The sequence below is a fragment of the Podarcis erhardii genome, assembly GCF_964252035.2.
Source record: "Podarcis erhardii genome assembly, chromosome: 6".
In the NCBI taxonomy this organism is placed as follows: Eukaryota; Metazoa; Chordata; class Lepidosauria; order Squamata; family Lacertidae; genus Podarcis; species Podarcis erhardii.
The window spans coordinates 51,711,891-51,729,838 of record NC_138510.1 but is presented as its reverse complement, the minus strand read 5'-3'; the positions used below and the strand labels follow the sequence as shown (position 1 = coordinate 51,729,838).

Below are 17,948 nucleotides of genomic sequence, written 5' to 3'. Positions count from 1 at the left end.
ATGGTAATTTCAAGGTGCTGGTGGTTCCAATGCTGGAGTTCTTTGCAACAGTACAAATTCAGTGTTCAAATTGTCTGCAGTAAAGAGTTGGGACTTAGGAAAAGTAGTGAAGAAGAGTAAGTCCGAAAGGGCAGGTGGACATTCATGGGAGACCTTGCATGTGGCTGAGACTGTGCTTAATGAAGATGTCTCACCAGCCTTGCCATTGTTAAGACAGCCGTCAGAAAGCCCCAATGTGGGCTTGGTTGACAGAAATACAGCTCTTTGAGACTTTTTTCCTTTAGAACATGACTGTGTTCAGGAGTTGTGGAAAATAGCATCCCATAAAGAATTGCTGGGGCCAAAGGCCACCTCAAGCATGCAGCAAAAGCTGCCTGTGGCCTCGTGAGAGTTAGTGTGGTGTAGTGACAGTCACTAGAGTGTTGGACTTAGACCAGGAAGGCTGGAGTTGAAATCCTTGCTCAGCTACAAAGCCTGCTATTTGACATTGGGCCTGTTTCCTGCCTCTCAGCCTAACCTAACTCACGTGACTTGTGTGATCATAGAAGGGAAGAGGAACCATATATTTCACCCTGAGCTACTTAGAGGAAGGACAGGATACAAATAAATATATTAATAGAGATAATGGCTGCATTTGGGGCCTGGCTTACAGGATTTTTCTGATTTACGAAAGCATTTATGAATCTTAAGGTAGATGCAGATAATAGCGTATTACAAAGCTGATGTACATTTATGATTTATTTTTATTTTATTAAAGTATTTATAACCCACCATACAGATATGGTGTATAGAACACAAAATAAAAAGCAAGCAGCCAAATCATAGAATAAATAACAATGCATACAAAATTACATCTTTTTAAGAACTGGTTTTCTTTAGTATCCAGCCACAACAGGAGGCTGTTACCACATCTCATTATTAGAAATGGCTGATGGTGGGAGACTTGATAGAAATTTCCTCCTCACATGCCTTGAAAGCACCTTTCTATATGAGCCCCAGAATTAGTTTGCAAGCTGTGACTTGGGTTGAATGATAGCCATACCATTACAGAGCTATACAAGACCCAAAGGTAATCTTATACAATGCAGTCCTAGGTACACAAACACTTTAAGTTGCAAAAGAGCACAGCTTCTGACCCTCCAGATCAAAGCAAGGCAGGTAGAATCTGGCTGCAGAGCAGAAGGAGAGAAGGGAAGCAGGACTATTCTATTGGTTCTGCCGAGAGACCAGCAGCCTTTGGTGCTTTCTCAACCATCACTTAGCAGCAGCCTTTCCGTCAGTCTACCTGAACTGTTTCTATCACAGCTGATCATCATAAGAACTGTAACTTTCAGAACTGGCTTCTGAAACTGGGATAGCTTTAAAAGAGGATTAGACAAATTAATGGAGAATAAGGCTGTCATTGACTACTAGTCATGATGCCTATGTTCTGCCTCCACTGCTGGAGACATTATACTTCTGAATACCAGTTCTGAAGATGTTGAGTAAATCCTGAGAACTTCAAATGCACACAAAAATCTGAAAGTTTGCTAAAAAGTTTAACAAATATAAATGTTGAGCGAGTGGAAGGGGATATGATGTCATGGGATGTTCTTTTTTTTATTTGGATGGTGGCCAGGGAGAAAGGAGGCTGATGAGGAATGCAGCTCCTAGGGTATAGCAAGGAAGCTACTCTTCAGGCCTGGCCAGGAAAGAAGGAAATGCTGGAGAGAACAAATGCCTTGCCTGTTGGACACTCATCTATGCACAGGTGTATCCTAGGGATCAAGCCAACAGTGACTGTTTTCATAACATAATCATAATTGTCCTTAAGAGAAGCATGGGAGGAATCATTGCTTTGTGACAATACTTTTTGCATGTATAAGGTATCAGTTTCAATCTCTGGCATCTCAGGTACTAGAGTTGGGGTTAGAGGCCAGTAAATATTTCTTGCCTTGGTGGCCAACCCAAAATTTGTTGGTGCCAAGAGTATCATCATCATCCTTCAGCGGGTGGGGCCTGGTCCTTGACCGCATACTGGACCCCTGAAACATAGCACAAATCCGAGAGCATTCCCCTGCTTCCTTCTCCAGCTGGAAGTCCGGAGCTGGAGTGGTGGTGGAACATTTTGCACAGTGTGAAAATAACCTCCTGCCCTCTCCATCTTGGAACTGGAGGTGAGAAGAGGCTTGCTTTGCCTCTGTAGTTGCTGGGTGTTCAAAATGCATGGCAGGTGCAAACAAGCCCATGTGCCTCTACATCCCTCTGCCCCTGCTTCATCGCAGAGCTAGACAAGGGAAGTGGAAATGAGTTTACAGGCAACAACCATTTTGTGCCCTGTTACGCCCCATTGTGACTTCTTCCGGGTCCAAAAGGACCCACACATCAGTGATCGTGCCTAAAATGGTCACCATCTGTACTTGTTTTGCCTCTATACTTGGAATCCCTAGCAAGGCAGAGACTAGTCAACGTATCTCTTCCTTCTCCCTTCAGCAGAGACTTGGGCTTCTCTTTTTTACTAGAGCCTGACTGTATGTCAGTATGGCAAAAATGGTGAACAAGATTGTGAACTCCTAGCTGGGAACAATATTTTTCTGAAAGTATGGTAGATATGGTAGCAAATCCCTTTCTTAGCCCAGTTTACCTCAGGAGGCCAAAATGCTTCTGAGCTCCTTGAGCAGCAGGATAAACATGAAACAACTACATAGAACAGTAGATCATTCAGGCAATGTGATGGCTGGTATTTATTTATACATCTGTTTTGAATGGCAACTGGATTTGAGCCTCACCAGCCTTCCACCTCATTGCATGCCAGGTTAACCGAGGCCACTAAATGGCAATCCAAACAATACTTTGGCCATTCTCCAAAAAAGTTGCCTTTCTCTGTCCTCAGTGAAGAGACCTTTGGCATGGTTGGCACAGGCCAGTTGGGAAACCCTCAGCCTAGATTCAAAGGAATTTACAAGTGATGAGGTCAGACCTCTAGCAAGGGCCAGGCCCCCCTCCACACCCACAAAGTGGGGAGGGAGACATTGAAAAGTGATGGCACCACCCACAACTGAGTTCAGCACCACCCACAATATGTGAGAAATTTAGCAGGCTGAGTGTCTTCCTCACTGAGCCTCAAACATTTCAGCTCATAGTAACCACTGGAAATGACTTTCTATGTCTAACTTTTGTACTGTACACTGCTATCCATCCCAAGCCTGTAGTATAGCATATGCTACCACAGGCTGAATTCAGCACATATTAGGATTCTGGCAAGCCACCGCTAACCTGTATTTAGAGTGTTGGATGCAGGCGAGATATAGATATAGTATATATTTGCAGGGATAAAAGTGGTGAGCCATTAGGATGGTCTAGCCTTTTTCTAAGGCTGTAAATGAAGATGTGAATCACTGTCAGCCTCTTCATCTCTCAGCAGGGGGCAACTTGTTTAGCCCAGAGCTGGGCATGATTTCTACCTGCTCAAGGATTCCTTGTGTTCCCTTTGCATGCAGGACCATTCCATGTTCTCGAGCAAATTGGATATGTGACGGGCCCTCGGGTGGCTCCCTCTGCCCTTCCTCCTGACAGATGGGAGCCTGGCATTTGCACCTTGAAGCAGAGAGCATGTTCCCCCTTCTTTCTGCCCAGCAGAGCAAAGCTCTGCTTTTAAAAATGCTGTTATTCTGCTGCCAGCAATTACGGCTAATGGATGGAGAGGTTGCAGGATGCCGACACAGGGGGAAATGTCTCCATTGTAACCTGCTGCCCCTTCCCTGCACGCTTCCCCCATTTCGGTTCTCAGGCATGCTGGCCCTTGGGGGCAGGCCATTGTTTGGGGTCTTTATGTACGTTGGAAAGGTGACATCCCATGGCAGGGGCCAGACAGGAAATGGAAATGAAGCATGTTGTGTATAGCAGACACAGATCCCTATATGGCCTGAGAACTTCTCACCTCCAGGCTGGGCCTTTTGAATGCCATTGACTACCATACGGGTGATTTGTGAATTGAAGTTTCTCATTTCAGGGGCTAATAATCCAAGATCAAGCCCTAGTAACTTGTGTCTCATTCCTAAACCTATCCTTCCACACAAAAACATGGACTCCTGTGTATGAGGGGAGTCTCACCTTTAGGCAACAGGTTAGGATAAATTGTTATTCATTGAAGCATCAAAGCCCACCCCCCACTCTATGTCCCAAATCCCCACCTTCAAACAATGAGTGGTTTATCCAGTGGCCGGTTGGGAAAAGTGCTAGGATGAAGTCAATATAAAACTAATTTTCTTTTCTTTGCGAAGAAATGAGGTGTGTGGCAGTAATGTAATTGCAGATAATGAGGTAAGTTATTCTTAATTTTCTGTCCATCTGCTGTCAGCACTATCTGAGATACCTGCCGGCAGTCCCAGGGACCTTCCCACTGGGGCCATATTGAAGGTATGAGGGAGGAGAGAGAGAACACCCCAATTTAATTCTCACTTCTGGTTCGTTGTTGTCATTCTGTATTCTGGTGGCATTGCGACTGTCTTGTGGGCTTGGAAGGAATTTCATATTCCGTTAGTCCATTAACTTCATCTTTTTAATTCAGCAAGTGCTATTTCAACTAAACATGCTATTCTACTGTGGAACTCATAGCCACAGATTTCTGTTGTGTGTGTAAACACATAAAGAACTTGCATAGATAATACACATGCAGCGGCTGCATCTAGTTGGTGGCTGAGGCTTTGAGAGCTAAGTGTGGTGTAATTTGGTCTGATTCATGCAAAGAAGCTGTCACACACAGTAGTGACTATTTAAAAAGTACTACAGTGTGGCTGTTCCATGTAGCAAGCAGTTCATTTCCCTCAAAGAGGTTTGTGATTAAAAGTGACAGGTCTACGTGAAAATCAGCTTCACAGGAATGGCTTCTAAGATGCCCTGTTTTATGACTCAGGTTCCTTGCCTGTTTCTATGGCCATATTATGTGTTTTTTATACTGAGTCAGAGCACTGATCCACCTGGGCCAGTGCTGCCTGCTCCAATTGGCAGCAACAGTTACCTGTGTTTTAGGAAGTGGCCTTTTCTAGTCCAGTTTACCTGTGAACCCTTTAACTAGAGATGCTAGGAACTGAACCCTTCAGCATGTGCTTAAGCACTGAGCCATGATTCCATCCCCCCAAAAAACACATTAATTGATCAGCAGTATGCTCAGGCTAACTCCATTATCTGTTAGATATTCCTCACAGAGTACACAGCGATTGAATGAAGTCAGCATTAGGACTTCATTCTTTATGCGCCAGTATGAGAAACTGACCTTTGCAGTTATATGGAAACAAGTGTGGGCTTGAACTATTTGAGCAGTGAAATTTCCCAAACAGGGAATAAAGGAGGGTGCAAAGGATTGTGAAGTATGGGTGAAACAATGAGAGCTATAGAGAAATTTAGTATTTGCTTTGGATCGTACTTGAAACTATAGTATGTTGAGATTAGTATTTGGTTCTAACAAGCTTATTCCATATGCTCATTATCCCATCATCCTTAATAACCCCCCCCCCTTTTAAAATTTACGGAACTTGGACACAAATAGGGCAAACAGGCTGTTTAAACTGGCTGACTTCAAGGGGTTCTGAGCCTATGGTGGCAACAACCCCTTCTCAGCTTCCTATATTTTGAAAGGGCACTGGGATTGAAACTGGCACTGTTGTGATCCCCTGTGACTAAAGACAAGGCTGATTAAAAGGCTGAGAATTTATTTGTGGACGCAGCAATGTCATGGGTTTTCTTGAGACAGCAAAGGGAGCTCACTTGAGTTAGTTTTGCATCTGACCTGGAACTTGAACCAGTAGGGTGCCCTTGGTTAGAAATGATGCAAATATGACACATTAGAATTCGAATAGAGTTTCTTAATCTGCTATATTTTATTCTGATTGCAGGTTTTGCAAAATACTATTTTTTAAAAAGTAGTAGAGAAAATTATAGGGAAAATACCACAAGGAGATGATATTATCCAAGCTATATCCTGCTTCAACATTCCCCTTGCCCTGGCTGCCTTTTAAATCACAATACATCAAACTTATCAGAAATGTGACAAATTCAATGTTGTCTAAGAAAAATGTATTTAAAAACCAAGTACAATTCTGTGAGGAGTGTGCATTTACAGGAAAGACAGAAATATGTGTCCTGGGACAATGAGGAACCTCTCTGAAATGAAATGTGGCAAAACTGTTAGTGTGGATCCTGCCTAAGTTCCCCACCTTTTGCAAAACTGATAGGGTCGTTTTGAGAATAACTGAATGTATTGAAAAACATTATGCATGCTAAAGCTTAAACTAGTACCTTACATTTGCACATTCATGCATCCTGTTTTATTTTTCAGAGGGTCATATTAGCATGCAGGACAGCAGCCTAAAATTACTACATTTGTGGTTAATAATAAAGGATCAGAAAGCAGAGAGGATATTGGGGTGGGGAGAAGGGGACGAGTGTTTCCCATGAGACCAGTCTTCTTTACTTCATGCAGCTCTGTGTCCCCATTGACACAGGTGCATTTTAGTGATTTTGTTCCTTTGTGAATAATGAGGACTAGAAACATGTTGCTTTAAACACTTCTATTTTTATTCTTGTATTCCTGCATTTTTGTTCTTGTATTTTTATTCTTGTTGCTTTCTGTTTTGTATTCAGTATAAGATGTCAAAAAGTGGAACCAAATCAGACACAACCAAATAATATCTAACATCATTAATATGGCTTGAAGGAAGCTTGTGTTCATGCAGTTGTGAAGAAACCCAGGACTGTCTATCTGTGATAAAGGGCCGGGGCAGTCGTGACAGTTTTAGACCTCCTAACTACTGTTTCTTTTTCTACAAGGAAGTGAAATAATAGAAATCAGCTGTGCTTGCTTCTGAGTAAATGAGTGTAGGTGAAGCTGAGGCATATGCTGTCTTTCATTGGTCCATCTTGGGGGGAGAAGCTCCTGAACCTTGAAGAACCTGCCTCAGCCTACAAGAGGCATTGGTCTAAGAAAAATGCACTCTGCCCTAACTTGCCTTTCATTTTTGCCCTGGAAGTCTGCAGATCAGTTGCCAGTGGATGCTGAAAAGGCTTTATATCAGGAGATAATGCTTGACTAGATCCAGAAAGCACCTGTCTTTCCTGTTGTATCACTCTGACCTGTGATACATTAGGGATGCTCTTGAGAAAAACCTGAGAGAAAGCTGGCCCATGGAAGGGGTGAAGGGGCTGAGACCAATGTGAGTGAGGCACAGGTGCAAGCCACCCATGGACAGTGGGGGGCATCTTGGTGCTCTCTCAACAATACAGCCATCATCCGGCAGCTCATCGGTCACAGAGTGATGGATTTCAGTCTGGCGCTGGTTGTTAGCAAACTGGCAGGCAGCAAGGTTAGGACTTACAGGTATGATGGCAAGACAGAAAACATCCTTATTTCCAGTTGCGTTGGCAGAGTTGTGAGATACTGTGACAGTGGGTGACGGCGCACAGGTTGTTTGAGCAGACTCTTTCGTTGGGTAACAAAGGCAAATAAAGGGAAGCCAGAAGCAAGGCAGGCAGCCCAATGAACGTCCTCCCCCACCCCCCAGTGCCGAGAGCTGTTGTACAAAGAGAGCAGCGATATTATTCATTAACAGGAATCTGCCATTCCAGCAGTGACAAATGGCCTCTCGCTGCCTCTGCATCAGCTCCTGTACAGACCATAAAGCATGGGGACAGCTTAAATATGGACCTGCTCAGCGCAGGCCATTGGGTGATCCGTCTTGGTGGCTATAATGCAGGTGCAGCCAGCTTCACTCCAAATGAGCACATTTCCCAAGGCCGGGTGCAGAGACCAGTTAGTTCCAGCATCTCATTGGGATTTCATGAGGGACTGTTTCAGCATCTCTAGCCTCGCTGTCCCTACTGTGCAGGGTCATCTGTTGCATACACTTCACATTTGGGTCTGTGTCTGCATCTGCTGGGGCCAGAATTTAAACTCTCATTTACACAAGGGCAGGGCAGGCTTTAGCCTTTTGGCCATGTAAACTATAAACTTGTTGCCCTGTCCCCATGCTTGGCCAACTCATCTTTTTGTTTTTCATACACAGCCCAGAGGTCCTGGGACCTAATCAGCTCTTAACCAGATTTTGTTTGTTTTTTCCTTAGCAGAGCTTTGGTCCTTCGGGGGCTGCCACCAGTGCTATGCTACCGTTTGCAAACATTTTTCTTTTTGGAGGGGTGCAGATGGGAGGATTCACTGCGTTCAAATGGGGAATTGGGTTGCCTAAAACAAATGGTCCACTTTGAGAGACAGCACCACACTCTAGGCAGAGTAACCCTGGGTTGACCCCATCCATACGCACCCCTAAATCAATTGCATCTTATTATTACAATATCAATATACAATATTCCAACAATAACAACATTGATTTTCCAGCCAGAGGCTGCACCTCAGCCTGTTTTAAAGAGGAGGGAGTAAATAGCAGCCCTCATTAAAAATCTATAGATTGCCCCCTCCCACCAGCCTCCTTCCCCTCCCAAAAAGAGAAAAAGCAGTTTATATTCATTAGAGCTATTGAATATAAAGTAATATGTTTGTGTTGGACATTGGGGTAATGTGATAATCTGTCCGCATATCAGAGAGAAATCCACTTAGCAGCGCTGTCAGCTTGACAAGAAAAATGGGCCCATAAAGCTGGCAAATACATTGTGGGGAAAGAGCTAAGCATGTGCGTTTTGTGTGTTTGGGAGCCATTCTGTGCCAGTGGGCAGGCCTACAAAGGGAATATTTGTCAGTTCCGAACAAACGTGTGGCATTCTCAGCTGGGGAGGTGGGATAGTTGGACATTTAGGAGTGAAGGTGCTCAGTTGTGTAGGTCTCTGTCTTTATGGTTGTGGATGTTCCCCACATGGCAGGCCTTTCTTTTTATGGCTCTTACACAGATTCAGCTAAGATTGTTGTAGTGCCAGGATGGCCTCTCCCTGCCTTCTGCTTAAAGCAACCAGGTTCACCCACCTGGTGCAAATGCAGCAAGGAATCATTGCAGTGGAAGAAAAGGTAGCAATATTGGCTGAGGGTGAGCAGTTCCAGTATCAATCAGATGGCTCCGAATTGTTCACTTCTATCAAGACCAGGTAGCTTGGGTGTGAGTCCAGAGGTTTGGTTTCATTTTGTGCAATCTGATATATTCTTTCCAAGCTGGCACTGTGTGACTCTCTCAGGGTGTTAGATGGTAGTGGAAGAATTCATCATTGGTCCAACTTAGTTGTGGAAGGAATATAGTATAGGATACAGTGACATGCAAAGGATATCTTTTTAGGAGAACTTTCTCAAAGTCTTTAATTTGTTTGCAAGGAAGTATTAAAAGTACAGGAAAGAGGAATGTTCAGAAACCCTTCAACCCACCATGCAAAGGATGAGCACAAGCAACAAAGTCATTCAAATTGGGGTGAGACAATATACCCTGCAAGAGCAAACTGAACCAGGTCTGGCTATAGTGCAGGGATTGCACAGCTAGACACAAGAGGGTCAAATTGTGTGGCTTTCCCTGCATTGAAGAGCTGGTCCAAATGTGGACAGCCTGGCATCTGTGTCTACCCTTGAAATGGATTGAGTGTCAGCAAAGCCTCCTATTCCTAGTTGCCATTTTTGTAGAAAATACTCTTTCAAGGTAACAACGAGGAGATTTAGGAGATTTCATATGGCTAATAATTCCCCAAACAGCCATCTGACGGTGTTGTTTTAAAAGCCGCTTAGTTTTTTGCTTTGGAGTTTATGAAAATCTCCCGCACTAATATCCCGGGAGCCAGCCTATAATTGTGTTATTAAATCAATCGGAGCGGATTACATTGTAAAATCAATAAGCGGCTGTAATTGCATATTAGAAAGTTGTTCGGCTGTTGTTGATTTTTTTGTACACGGATAATTGTAATAAGCGTGTTTACCTTCGTGCTGATTTGAAGTCAGTCTTGCTAAATGACTTGTGGCAAGTGAGCTTTGCAATGGCTTGTTAGGAGCCACCTGTACCAAGTGTCTGAAACACACCTGGCATAGTCTGGTTTAAGATAGAGGGGCACAAAAGAGTGTCCCGGGTGGGAAGGCTGGCAGCTTGGCTTTCTTTGCACTAACACAACCAAGTGGGACAGGATGTGGTCATAGCCAGAGTAAATTTGCCCAGAAAGAATAGCCCACAGATGGCAAGAAATTGAGAACAGTCACACTGGGTCATGCGATTGGCTTAGTATCCTGAATCTTCCTGCAATGGAAATTTATTTCACATGTGTGTTATGTAGTAGCTTCTCACTTGACCTGTTGCTCCCAGGCAAATTTGTGAATTGCCTACATTGAAAACTTTTTAAATGGGAGATGTAGGGCAATATGAAAGCTCTGACTGTAGCATTCAATCTGTGATGACTGTTTCACACATGCAAGTTGCAATATGATGTCAGAATTCAGATTAATTCTGGATCTTTTAGTAGAAATGCGTAGCAGAACGTTACCCACTTTAGGGTACTTCCAGTTGATCGCTTCTAGCTACTGGAGACCAATATAATCTGTATGGAGATTTGTCTATTGCCCATCTTTGGTGATCTCATTCAGACTGCCACTTGTACTGGGATGCTATGTATAATAATTACTGTAGTAAATAGGGTAATGTATTCCAGGTGTTTAGAACTCTTCCTGTACAGTATCTCAATAATCTTTACAACAGCCCTATGAATTAGATCAGTATAGTTATCACCATATTGCAGAAGAGGGTTTGCAGCTAAGATAAGAGAATCTTAAGGCAGACTTCCTCTGCCTTGGATCCTCAGGTGTTTTCTCCTGCCTTGGGTGCTCAGGTATTGGATGACAACCCCCAGTATGGAAAATGGCCGGGTGGTGGGGATCAAAGTTCAACATTTGATGTAGAAAGGTCAGTATGGATTCAGACAAGGGGCATACAGAGAGAGAAGACAATATAAACTGAAGATGGTCCAAAGGGGAGCAACCAAAACAGTGAGCTTTGGAAGCAAGAATCCCCCTCCCCAGATGTTTCCATTGTGTGTACCCACTGAGGAAATTACGAGTGGCTGAGCAGGTGTAGGTCAGTTTAGGCCAACTATAGAGGTTAAGGAAAGAACATCTGGAAAGACAGCCTGCAGTATCCCCTTCAACAGGCACTAGGGGCATGAAAGAGCAGGTTCCAGAGGGTGTATAAAAGACAAAGTCCCACTGTAGACAAGCAATAGGCTTGAGACTCTTGATGTTTCTATCTAATCAGATAAGGAGATCTCTCAAGAGAAGATGGAACATACGGAGTTTACAGAACCAGGTCCATGTTTCTGTTCCACTAAGTCATAGTGGTTCCTCAGTTTTGCCTATAATTGTAAACCAAGTTTTTACCAGGGTCCTTTGTTTAAGGGTTTTTTGCCCCTTTAAATTTTTTTTCACATATCAAGAGAGACCATTGGTGGTGGTCTGCTTTCCCCCATAGATTCCAAGAATATGAACCCCTCAGAGATACCCTCCGCAATTCCTGACAACACAGGTTTCTTTAGCTGGAAATCAATGAGATGTTTTCAAGGGCAGAGAGGAATCAGAGCTCTTCAGGTAGAAAAACATACTGCAAGAATGTTGAACATCACCACGGATTTGACGAGCCATTAGACTTTGTAGAAGGCAGAGAAGTTATGGGACTAATGTCCAGCAGATAATCAGACATTTTGTACATCTAGAAGTGGATCTATTTGCTTTGTATTTCAGCCATTGAGACTTTGCCAGATAGCTGTACTAGGAAGCAGCTAATGCTCAGGTGTGCACATGGCCAAACTTCTATCTTTATGCCTTTATGCCCTTCCTTCTGATTGAAGATCAGTAAGTTTGGTGAAAGTGATACTCGTAGTGACTTGTTGCAGATATGGCCAATCCCTGTTTTGAATGTGTTCTGGCTGAGTGTGGGTGAGACGTGAAGCTGATGGATGTTCCCCCACCCAATTCTTTTTGGGGTGTGCCTCAAACTCATAAACAGAGCAAATTAAGTGTTGAGGAGGCCAAAAATAGCCTACAGCTTCAGCTGTAGGCTATTTGACTACTTGCAGCTACACACCACATAACATGTTCCATTGCAATCTATCTTACTCTCTAGGGTACTCTTACAGAAGGGTATCATAGCCCTTCTGACTTTTTTCTGCAATCCTATCCCCACTTACCTAGATGTAAGCCTCACTGAATTCAATAGGACTTACTCCTGAGTAGACATGGTAAGGGTTGCATTGCAAATGGGCAAGCTCTGCTCATTATATAAGATCCCTTGCCCCCCTCCCATTTCTGTGGCCATTCTGCTGCTTCTTTGCAGCTGTTACCAATCTGACTAATTTATGCACCTTGGTGTATGCCGATTTCCATTTTTTTTAAACACAGAATTTTCATCTTCTAGTTGCTTTTGATAAAAAAATTATTGGCTTTGTTAGCCTAGCTGTGTAAACTCCCAACGCAGTTGAACGGTAGAATGCCATCTGTTTCCCCCCAGTTGTGCTACCAGCATTCAATAGGTTAAGCAGGGGGAAGGTAGATGGGGGGCTGTTTCGTGTATCTGTTGACACCCTCCCCAAATACTCAAGCTCCTGCACTTTGGGGCCAAGACAGGTTGGGTGGCAGCTTCCTGCTCCATTCGGCCCCTGGCGTTCATTCCTCAGTCGGTGTGCCTGTCTCCTAGACAGTGAAATATGGCCACAATTAGCCCGGATACAGTTCAATTATGATAAACAGCGCTTGCACCCTTTAAGCCGTGATTAAAAGGCCTCCCCCCTTTGATAGAGAGACCTAATTTCACATTATTATCGCTGCCGCTTGATTATAAAGCACTCCCTGGATTTACAGTTAAGAGACGGATGTGGAGGCGCTGCTTTATCATTTACACATCAGTAATGATGCAGCTGTCCTTCTGCCACAACATCCATTTACTAGCAGGGGTGTGGGTGGGTGTTCTGCTTCCCTCCCCCCGTCAGAGTGGCAGCGCCACCCCATGTCATCCAGGCCCTGCCTGCCACATGCAAGTGGGCAAAGTCACCCTTACGGTAACAGCGTGATGAATGGGCGCACACTAATGAAATGGAGACATCAAGGCGTGGGGCGAGGAAGAAAGAGTGCTGATGGGAGGCAGCGGAGCTGTCCCGAGTCGGAGGGGAGCGGGAAGAAGGATCGCCTCGCCACCGTGTGCTGTCAAGGGAGAAATTACACATTTACTCTTGCTTTTTCTTAAGGAGACGGCCACCATAGATCAAAACATGGATTTACAAGCCAATTTTCAACATGAAATATAGACACCAGGAATCAATTTAAGGCTTGCTTCTATTTTAGCAAACTCTGCTTGCATTTAGTCCCAGGTAAATAATGCGAGCCAGCCCAACCCTGCTTCCCTGTTAGTTCAGAAGAGAATGGAGCTTGCTCCACTTACCGGTCCATCCTTCTGTCATCCTTCCAATATAAAAGATGAGGAAAGGTGCAAGAGCTGGACTGGAAGTAGTGGGGGCCTGTGATGAAAGTCCACACCAAAAGTGTGCAGGAAACCTACATTTATAGCTGTTGCCCTAATCGAGGCTTTTTATTTAGTGTGTTGTGCAATACAGAACCTAGAATCTAGAAAATCTGAAATGCAACTTTAAAAGCATGTTTCTATCCCTCATTGTTGGTTTTTGAAAAGAAAGAAATGCGAGCAGTTTCTGTTAATGCTTCAGGATGAAAAAATAGATGAGTGGTGTTGCCAGGAGTTTTATCTTCTATTTCAAACATTTAGAGAATGTGAGGGGGGATTTCCCCTTCACAGCTTCCTTTCATGTCTCAAAACCCCTGCCCCCTTTGTTTTGTCAAAAAACCAAAAACAAATTCTGTTGATTTGCAATTTTTCATTTTGTATAAATAAAGGGCATTTTGCAGGGAAATTTGCTTAAATCATCATCAAAATCTTTTGCACACCTAATTCAAGATATCTTGGTAGAACAGTAACACAGCTGAGTCCATGGAGCTGAGCCCTTTTCTTCGTCTTTACGAAGTCGCTCTAATGCTGGGACTGCCAACCCGGCCCCTGTGGGCCCCACAGCACTCACAAAGCCTTCCTTCTCCTTCCCCAATGCCCGATGACTGCGGGTGGTGGGGCTGGTGACCCCCGTGAATATTTGTTTTATTTAGGTTGGGCGGGAATTGAAATGGTAGGCACTCCCTTTGCTTGTGGATAGCCTTTTCTGAATGGGTGGGTGGGTGGATTGCTCAAGCATGTGTGTGACTGAGAAAGGTGCAGTTGGGGAGAGGTGTATGTGTGGGGGAGATGGGAGTATATATGAATGTGGTGAGGGAGAGAAGGAAAGATGCATTTGGGTTGAGAGATGGGGAAAGATGCGCTTGCAGTGTGGATGTAGTGAATGAGAGATGTGTGCATGTCTGTACGTGTATGGTGAATGTGTGCATGTGATGCGTGTGCAAGAGTGTGTTGTGGCCACCCTGTATATTTTTCCTGGTACTGGGGAATGCTCCCTATTGTTATTAGACAGCAACAGTATCACAGAGAGGGGGTCAATATCAGAACCAGCAGGACATAGCTCACTTCCCATGGAAAACATGAGGTTGTCTTGGGGGTGGGGGAAAGCAGCAATAACTATGCTCTAGTTTTGTGTTAGGCCATGCTCCCACGGCAGCCATTTTGTGGCTGGCACCCATAGCACTTCCTCAGAATTTGAAATGTGGACATTTTGCCCACCGGGCCCTCGTCTAATGAGTGCTATTAGATCCCTCCACAGGTTTAGTGTTATTATAGTGGAGCGCAACCATTGTATGGTGTGTGTTCTCTTTCTTTTGTGGTCAACCTGGCATTTAAGACTAGCAACTAAGATATGCATGCTCCAACGCTAGAAATCAGCAGGGCCACCCGGTGTTACAGAATGTGTTTTTTCCCCAATAGGATGTGTCCCTGCTCACAAAACTAAAATTTTTCAATTTTCAAGTGGTCAGTATAACTCCCAAAGCTGTACAGTCATACAGAACTGCTCCTTGTTCATTTCTCTTTGAAGTGAGAAATTCCAAACTTCTATTTAACTATATTTCTAATGTTATAAAACAAATTAAATAATACAAACCAGCAATGTATGTTTTGTGTTCTCATATTATCTGTATGTATTTTTATGAGATATGAAATGAAAAATCTCCTTAAAATACTAAATCGAGGCTAGACCTAGCCTCTATTATATCATATCAGGATTACCACATGCCATATTATTCCTGTTTCGAAGAGGAAGTAGTTGTTCCACTTGAATTGATAGAAAAATGAGTAGCTGGTATATTGCAGCCTTGCTCTAAAGCAGTGGTCTTCCATTTTTTCAAAAGCTGGGACCTACTGGAAACTCCCAGAGCTTATGCATGTGGGTGGGGGCACAGCCAAGCAGTAAAAGGATGCAGTCTAGGCTAGTTGGAGGAGGGCTGTAAAACTGAATTAAACCATACCCCACTTTATTGGAAATGGCAGAATGCACCGTGAAGATCTACTTGCCACAGTCAGGAAGCTTAAGTAGGGCTGAGACAAAGGGCTCGTCCACACTTCAGCTTTCCAAGAGGCTTTCTGCTTGTCCCATGCTTTTTAGGCACAGCTCTGAGCAGCTTTCCATTTGCCTTGCCTCTTTCCCCAGGAAAACCCACTCTTTACCTCTGAATCAGAACAAACATCAACATGCCAAAATCCTGACTGGCATTTACTCCGATTCAATGGTAAAGAGCGGGTTTTCCCAGGGGAAAGTGGTGGGACAAGCAGAAGTGTAGACGAGCCCAGAGACAAGAAGCACATTCCATGCTGCCAGTACTACCACAGCACATCTAGGGTGTGCATGAATCATAGAGGTGTTTGCATGCATGCATGCTTATGGGCACATATGTCTGTGAAAGGTCAGCATTTATGTGTGGATTGTTGTATGCCTATGAGCAGTGGGGTTTTTCCTGGGGGTACTCAAGGATACCCAATACTGGCAGCTTTTTTTCTAGAAGCAAAGCACTGCCTATAAGTACGGGGTATGTGTGTGATCCTTTTTTCCAAGAATTTTCGTACCTGTCCAATTCAACATTGTTTTATTTATGTTTTAATATTCTGTAAACTGCTTTGAGATTTTTCTTTAAAATATGAAATGGTATAGAAATGAAATAATAATAAGAAGAATAACATGACTGTTCTCATGCCCTTTCTTCCTCTGACCGGCAGATGACTGCAAGAACATTGCCAACATCATGAAGACACTGGCTCACAGAGGGTTCATCTTCAAGCAGACCTCCAAGCCCTTTTGATCTCTGGGGCCGGCCAGACAGGGCTGCATGCGGCCGGCTCCTGCTACCTGGGCGTGATGGGCTGGAGCATTCGAACGACAGAAAGAGGACAGAGGAACGAGCAACCCCACGACTCCGTCAGTTTTGCTGTTCTGCCAGTAGAGGCTGTATATATGGAACTGGAATCTCTGTGTAGGCCTGACGTGACTCCCTCTCTGGGGCCGGCTGCCTGCCCGGCCTGGCCCAGCCTGCAGCCCCCTAGGGCGCTTGCTCCACATGGTTAGAGACGTAGATTGTTTTCCCTTTTGTTGGCTTCCGATTTCCATTGGCATTTTTCTCTCTCTCTCTCTCTCTGCTCATATTTGCGCCTGTAGCAAGACCGTGGCGCCATGTTTGGGGCACTCGCCCTTATTACTTTGAGTCCAATATCGCAACAACCGCGGTCAAGCCCCCCTCCCCTTTTCCTGTGTGAATCTGTTACTGTGTCTCCTGCGTGTCAGCTAAATATTGACTGAGCAGCATCCAGACAGCCCCCCCTCCCCCTTCGGCAGGCTTCTTCCCTCCTTCCCTTCTGTTTTGAATAAACACTAACCCTCTGATTCCTTCTGTATGTGATCTGAGGAAGCTCGGCTCTTTCTGTTCAAGGTAAAGTGCCTGTATTCCCTGCCCACCAAGAGCCACCTATCTCCCTGGGGCTCCATTCAGCAGGGGTTATCGTAGGCAGGAGCATCCTGGCTGATGCTCATCGCCATGTCCTGCATTTCTTGAACCCTGTGATCCCTTGCTCATGCCTCCTCAGAACATGGGGAACCCTACTGTGCATCCACCCTGCACTTGCGCATGGCCCCCCTATGGAGCATGCAGTCCATTGCAGGCAGTGGACATGCCCATTACTGCTAGCCCAGCAGGGGGCTGTGTTCCCATTACCCAGCAGGGATCTGCAAATTGACTCACATCTCTGTTACTGCCCCTTTGCTCACCTGACTTCCTCCTCCTCCTACAAGAGCTGCAACTGACTTGTTGCTTTGAGAGGTGTGGCCTATTCTTCCTATCCTATTCCCATCACCTTGGTCCAGTGTGGGAAGACGGAAATAAAGAATGAATCGCCCTCTTCCAGCTCAGTATTTTCCTGAAACCTTCTGCCCTAGCTTTTGCTGAATGGATCCCCGGATAGATAGGCTCCAGCTGCCACCTACCTGGGAGCCACACCAAGAGTCAGGCTGTGAGCTGATACAGGCACTGGGCCTTACCGGTAAATAATGCATGGTGTGTGGATGTTCCAGCTGAACCCAACCTGACCTCCTCATTGGCTCGTTATTCCCATCCTTGCTGTAAATGTGCCACATGAATAAAGTTTGGGGGAAAGGAACCTGGCTCCTTGTATGCTGTAAGGGAGTGGGGCCGGGGGGAGGCTTTATCTGAAATATGCTGCTAAGTAAACTCCTTTTCCCAATACCTCTTTGGAGGTAACTGCACAGATGTTTCTCCCATCCTTAAATGGATTTGCGTTCTGGGATTGTTTTGTGACACAAGTATCATGTACCTTCATGAGAGAAAATCACCCACATATTCCCATCTGTAGCCAAAACAAAAGCTGCTTCCTTATTAGTTCTTCCCCAGGAAAGTATCTTGAGAATAGGTCATACTTTCCTTCACAATAGTTAGCCTCCTGCCCTGTGCTCTACACCAGGGGTGGGAAACCTCCAGCCCACAGCCCTAATCAGGCCTCAGGGGC

General features: G+C 44.7%; 1 protein-coding gene across 2 annotated transcripts in view; it reads left to right on the top strand.

The window, feature by feature from the left end:
* ERI3 (ERI1 exoribonuclease family member 3) overlaps window positions 1-17,582 on the top strand; it is a 201,504-nt gene extending 183,922 nt beyond the window's left edge. For both annotated transcript variants that reach the window (XM_081865602.1, XM_081865601.1), the window contains exon 8: window positions 16,152-17,582. In XM_081865602.1, coding sequence (XP_081721728.1) covers window positions 16,152-16,234 — 83 coding nt within the window. In that variant the 3' untranslated portion in view covers window positions 16,235-17,582. The remainder of the gene's footprint in view (window positions 1-16,151) is intronic.
* The last annotated feature ends 366 nt before the right edge of the window (window positions 17,583-17,948 follow it).